General features: G+C 36.7%; 2 protein-coding genes across 2 annotated transcripts; one reads left to right on the top strand and one right to left on the bottom strand.

Moving 5' to 3' along the window:
• Nucleotides 1-404: 404 nt before the first annotated feature.
• LOC110942326 (ATP synthase delta chain, chloroplastic-like) lies at nucleotides 405-1,439 on the top strand. The gene has a single exon (XM_022184077.2). It carries the CDS (start codon nucleotides 514-516, stop codon nucleotides 1,264-1,266), a length of 753 nt encoding a protein of 250 aa, XP_022039769.1. The 5' UTR covers nucleotides 405-513; the 3' UTR covers nucleotides 1,267-1,439.
• LOC110942325 (peroxidase 12) lies at nucleotides 1,425-5,121 on the bottom strand. The gene is made up of 3 exons (XM_022184076.2): nucleotides 4,826-5,121; nucleotides 2,592-2,789; nucleotides 1,425-2,163 (listed from the first exon to the last, which is right to left on the bottom strand). The coding sequence occupies exons 1-3, from the start codon at nucleotides 5,081-5,083 to the stop codon at nucleotides 1,543-1,545; spliced, it is 1,077 nt and encodes a 358-aa protein (XP_022039768.1). The 5' UTR covers nucleotides 5,084-5,121; the 3' UTR covers nucleotides 1,425-1,542.
• Between the last annotated feature and the right edge of the window lie 1,547 nt (nucleotides 5,122-6,668).

Raw genomic sequence — 6,668 nt, 5'->3', positions numbered from 1 at the left:
GGTGGTGGTGGCAGGGCTAGTGGTGGTGGTGTTTAATATTTACTTAAATGGTCCTTTATGTTACAAATTTACACAATCAGTCCTTATTTACTAACTGACTTAACTGGGTTATGATTTTTGGACTGAAATGACACCTTTCCAGAACGTGGGGGACGAAAATGGCGCATTTTTTGAAAAATGGACTGAAATGGCCAAAGTGACCAAACCACAGGGACGAAAATGGAAGTTAACTCAAAAAAAAATAAAGAAAAAACCAACCCCGGGCCCTATCTCCATTTTGGCGGAAAAACAAACAATCTTTCAACTAATGCAAATCTGCCACGTGTCCACTCGTTATCTCCTACAAGATAGAACTCCCATCGTCTCCTTGTTCACTGATTTTCAACCCCATTCTCCACCGTCGATCACTCCCCTATCTCAATCTCAACCGTTAATTCTCATCCAAAACCTCCCCTCACAAACAACTTCACTCATTTCATCCAATTCCGTTATCCTCTCTAACCGCCGGTCAAAATGGCAGCAACCGCCACCACCGCCGCTCTTCAACAAACTCCGATCACATTCCAACGCACTCCGTCACTCCGTATAACCTTCGTCAATCCAGAAAAACTCTCGTTTTCCGGTGGTTTACGTCTCCAAAACCTCTCAATCAAGCTCGCCGGAACCTCACGCCGCGGCGGAGGCGCTTCGAGCGCAAAAATGGCGGATTCCGCCGCCGGAAGCTACGCCGCAGCACTAGCAGAAGTAGCCGTTGCAAACGGAACGCTAGAAGCGACTGTCAAAGACCTAGATCTGGTCGATAAACTGTTTTCCGATTCAACAAACTTCAACTACTTCACTAGCCCTATCGTAAGCCTCGAACAGAAACGCGCACTCATCGATGACGTCACCGCGTCAGGTAAGCTTCAGATTCACGTCTGCAACTTCCTCAACATATTAATCGAGAGCAAACGGATAGATCTGATTAAGGAGATTGTTAAGGAGTTTGAACTTGTTTACAACAAATTAACTGAAACTGAACTTGCTGTTGTATCGTCGGTTGTGAAGCTTGAAGAACAGCATCTGGCTCAGATTGCAAAACAGGTGCAGAAACTCACCGGAGCGAAGAATGTGCGAGTGAAAACGGTTATTGATGAGTCGTTAGTTGCCGGTTTTACAATCAGGTATGGAAATTCTGGATCTAAATTGATTGATATGAGTGTGAAGAAGCAGTTGGAAGAAATTGCTACACAGCTTGAAATTGGAGATCTTTCACTTGCAGTATGATCGAAATTTTCGATATCGAATTCGAATTTGATATTCATGAGTTTATAATTTATAATTTGGTTTATGAATATAATAATTTTGAGAGATTTGTAATTATGTTTTTGCATGAGACAGTTACATTACAAATTTACAATAATTTGCTCATATATGATTATATATTTTGTTTTAGAATTCATCTTTATTGCTCAACAACAGAGTTACACAAAGCAAAGTGCACATACTGACATACATTATAGCACAAACATGAAAGGATAACATCCTAAGTTCCTAACTAGCTTAGAGGTTCTCGACACCGTCCGTGTTGTGGTCCTCGACAATGTTTGATATGACTAATTCGTTTGAGTTTCGCTTATTGCAAGTGTTGCGGATTTCACCTTTTGTGCCGGTCAAAACCTGCATTTGGCCCATCTTCACCATGACGTTGACGAATTTCTCGAAAAATAATGTTTGGTTGACTGCGAAGCTCTTGACAATCTCTCGGGTTCGTTTGTCGGTGTAAAGATCTTGGTCAGATGTTAGGATTCCTTGTTTGTTCATTAGATCGACAAAGTACTTGTTATCGAACACGTTTGGAGACCGAAGGTCCAAGAAAGTTGTGGCATTCGTGTTTTGGGTTGGGCAAACGCCTTTGAGGGTGTTGGCTAGGGTTTTATCCATGGTCGCATCTTGTGTAGGGTAAAGTCGTCGCGTGAAGGATGGGCAATGGGCGACACCGATGGTGTGGGCCCCTGATAGGGCTACAACATCGGTGGCGTCAAAGTTTTTGGCGGCAAGGGAGGTTAGTAGCGAGTCTGTCCCGACAAACGGTGATGGAAGATTGGCAAGTGTTGCGTTTCTTGTGGCGAATGAGAGTCCATCTCTTCGACCCAGAGGAACGCTATAGTCTGGACCACCGGTCTAATAAAAGTACAACATAACATACAAATACATGTTAATGTACATAAACATGTAAGTAAGTTTTAAATCTATGAAAAAAAAAAAGTTTTCAAACTTGGACCGATCGGTCAGAACAAAAACCATTACATAACCGATTCAGTTGAGTGCATTTGCACCGGATGTACCAACGAACTGGACTGAATAAAAAAAATCTTTTAGAACTCATTTACCGATTCATTTACAACTTCAAACTTCGTGTTTTGTTTATATTCTAACTTACAAAATTATAAAGTAGTTTCATATAGTTAATACGTGTGTATTTAATTTAAAAATGTTTATAACATCATCTGGTTTTTAAGACTGGTATGACCAGTGAACTAGTAAACAGATGATTTGACGGCCAATCCGTTTATAAAAAACATTGAAGAAAGATGTATAAGAGGATTTACCAAGACAATAGCGTCGCGCGCAACTATAGCAGTAATATCAGAACACGAGACACTACGCGCACCACATTGTTTGTGAACTCTACGACGAAGATCCTCAATGACATCAAAACCCCTTAAACTTAGGTTTGGTGGTGCCGTTTTCTCGCTATCAACTGGTCCGCTTGCTGATCCATCCAACAAAACCGAACCATCACAGCCCTGTTAAATGTTAACAATTAAACTAACATCAAATCTACGAAAATAAACATTATACTAATATAACAATTTGCGTCGAGCCTTAGGAATAGTTCCTGTTTCCAGGTTTCCTTAATTAGTAACATATTACAATATCATCCCCTAAAATCGTTTTATAAAATCCAAAAACATTTAGGTTTCATTAAAATCATATTACGCTTGAAGGAGAACAAGAGCCTAATCTCTGGTTGTATGTGTTTTGTTCTAGCGCCTCGCTAGAGTTTCAATAGAATTTTGCCTTCCAAAAAAGGGGGTTTGATTTATCCTTTAATCATCAAGGGTTTATTGAACAACATTTTCGAGTATAGATTCACCACACCTGCATTTAAACTCTCAACCTTTAATTGTGAAGTACATTACTTAACTATCGGGATGCCTTCTTAGGAACCTTTAGTCATTATGTTAAGCAAAAGAAAAACCCCACATTTCATTATATATATACTTGATGATGAGATGCGATGGTCTTAAGGGAATAAGGGAATAAGGGTATCAATGAGTCGAGCTGAAATGAGCCCGAACCCGCTTAAATTCAAGCTTAGTTTGTGAGTCTATGGGAGATTGGTAAGCTTCAAGCTCTATGTCTAAAGAGCGAGCTTGTTTCGTTATTTTTTCTAAGCTAGAGCTCGACTCATTTATTATTTTATTCATTATAAATATCTAGTAAATAATATTGAAACCGTAAAAAAAAAAATTCTCTATCAAAAAAAAAATATCTAGTTATTTTTATATATATATTTATAATAGTTACTTTGTATATAATACACAGTATATGTTATTTAGTTAAATTATCATAATTTGTTTATAATAATATTTATTATATAAAAACTAGAATTTTGTATTTTTTTTTATAAATAATAGGTTTGCGAGCTTAGTTAAGCCTAGACGAAAAATCTAGGCTCATTTAATAAGTAAACTTTTATTTAGGCCCAAGCTCGTTTTAGCTCGGGTCCTTTCGTGTTTTTAGTGATTCAATCTCGAGTAGCTCACGAACAAATCAACTCTTCTACACCCCAAATACGCGGAAATCAATTATTAATTATTAAAAATATTATATCAACATGTGTAATGTGTAATGAGTCATCGGCCAACTTACTATTATTTCCACTTACAAAGGTGACCCGTTTTTGTTCATGAGTTATCATTAAAGTTTAGATTTACTTTTACATCAACGTGCTTTTAAAGATAAAAAGTATACCAACACGTTTGATTATTTTTGTACTCGAAAGTGTGTGACAAATTAACTTTTATCAGATATATATCTTATTGGGTAAAATAAAATTATTCTATAAAGTCTTTTAATCTAAGAAGTATACAGAGACACGATCTTAAAATATAAGATAACATCGAGCAAAATATAATATAATGTCGAGAAAAAAAGACACAATGACGCAAATATAGAAAAGACACAGTAACATAAACAAATATTCTAAAATCTGCAAACTATAAATCCTAAAGTGAAAACCTAAAATCTCATATCGTAGAGTTTGATGAGACGGTTCCATGCTGCTTGGATGAAGTCAATCAGAGTCCATTTGATACCCTTTTTACAACTTATTATTTTTAGGAGACTTTGTATTTCGAGTTAAATGTCATTTTAATCCCTGTGGTTTGGTCCATTTTGCCAGTTTAGTCCAAAGGTTTCATTTTTCGTTTGCGAGTCCAAAAAGTTTTCACCGTTACCATTTTAGTCCACTGGGTTAACTTCATCCATTTTTTCTGTTATCGAGAAAGACAATTCGGTCATTTTGTATGGCCGAATTGCTCTTCTAGTTAACAGAATTACATATAAAATGACCGAATTGCCCTTCTTGTTAACAGAAAAAATGGATGAAGTTAACCAGTGGATTAAAATGACAGACCCACAGACGAAGAATGAAACCTTTAGATTAAACTGGCAAAATGGTCCAAACCACAGCGACTAAACTTTAAACTTGGCTTTAAAAGATTCAGTGACCTTTATTTAAATTGTAAAATATTAAAAGTTAAAGGTTAATTTATACCTGAACAAAACAATCATGAAAATGAACTCTCAAGAGAGCAGCAGCAAGACCAACATCCTTCTTGATCACCTTCTCCATTTGCTTCCTAATTATTGATTCCAATTTTGGACAGCTACTTTCATAGTATTTCCAAGAAAGCCCCTTCACCAATGGCTGTTGTTGTGCTTCTAAACCCTGCAAATGCAGTGCCATCACCACCAACACACCCACACTCACTGCAACTGTGTGAAAGGGCATTACTGTAATTTTACCAGCCATTGTTATTTGTTGGTTACTATGCTTTTTGATGAGACAGACTACAAAAGAGATGGGTCATTTATTTATAGCTGAGGTGAGGTGTTTCTTTAAAGCCCCTCATGTTTGAAAGATTGGCTTTTTAGTCCGTCAAAGGTCAGAACAGAAAGGTGTTGTAGTGGAAGGCTAGTGATCAGACAAGTGTTGAGTAATGTGGTCCATGTGGGTTTACCCATGCATGCATCTATGGTCTTGGCTGGTCTCCATTGAACTCTGTGTTTGTCACAATACATATGTTTTTTTTAATTCTATAAAGTACTTTGTATTTTAACTAGTATTCGAGCCTGCGTTTCGCGGCGGTTGTAGCCTTGTAGGAGGTTGCTGGTGAGAATTGGAGTGTGTGCTTTGCGGTGGGTCGTAGGAGGTTGCTAGTGAAGATTGGAGCCCACGCTTCGTGGCGAGGTCGTAGGAGGTTGATGGCGAGGATATATATATTTCATGTCGGTAAAATTAAGCAATCAACACAGTTATCTTGTATATTGAAGGGTTAATGTTTATCATATATGCTTTAATCTAAAAGATTGTAAATACAAAAAAAAACAACATGATTAAATAAGCATGTCTAGATGCCTAGAGTTAAAAGTTAGCTTTAATTATAATAAGTAAAACAAAAAAGAACTAAACCTACAAAAATGATAAAAGAACAAATATTTATTAAAAAAGGAAAATTAAGTTTATTAACTTTATTACACTTCAAGGACCGTATGATAACTTTATTAAAGTTTGGGGTCGAAACATAAATCGCTTATAAAAAAATATAATTATTATTAAACTTCCGTATGGTAAATCTATTAAAGTTCAAAAGTATATGTAAATCGTTTATCAAAAAAAATTATTATAGTTTAGAGGTTGTGTGAGAACTTTATTAAAGTTGAGGGTTAGAAACTTAAATTAATTATAAAAAAAAAGACAATAATATTATAGCCTTATAATTATGAATTAAACTATTAAAGTCACAAATGATCAAAGATAGATTTATTACTATTCACGATTTGAATTGTTATAGTGTAGAATTAATACCATATTCAGTTGGGCTTTTGAGCTCTAAGACTATGTATTATGATGGAGAAAATGTGAAAAAAAGTGTTGTTTTGTAGGCGTCTGGTTAGCATGGAGATTTCACACTTATTTTTAGGTAGTTGAAGAAACAGTTAATTAGTTTGGTTTATGTTTCAATCATAAGGGTTAATCTTCTTTAGGTTTCCTGAGCCCCTTAACGACTGGATAATCCTGCAAAACAGAAACACCGTTAGCTCGTTAAGAGAGGAATATGAGGGTTTCCCTCTTAACCAGACTCCGGCGTGAGAATAAGTATCTGCTTTTAGGAGATTAAAGTGAGTAAAGAGTGAGAGTAGAGGGAATAGAATGTTTAACCTGTGAACTGAGGTCTCTATTTACAGCCGGAGAGGTATAAGAGGATGTGGGCTGATGGGCCTTGGGCCGGAAGGCGACAACATAGCGGCTATGCTCCTTGGTTCTCACTGGTGTCGACGTTAGTGGCTTCTAGAAGTTCTCCGGTGCTGGCGCACCTTGAATGGAGCCACGGGTC

This window comes from Helianthus annuus, chromosome 5 (assembly GCF_002127325.2).
Source record: "Helianthus annuus cultivar XRQ/B chromosome 5, HanXRQr2.0-SUNRISE, whole genome shotgun sequence".
Taxonomy (NCBI): domain Eukaryota; kingdom Viridiplantae; phylum Streptophyta; class Magnoliopsida; order Asterales; family Asteraceae; genus Helianthus; species Helianthus annuus.
The sequence above is the reverse complement of the archived record's forward strand: the minus strand, read 5'-3'. Positions and strand labels throughout refer to the sequence as shown.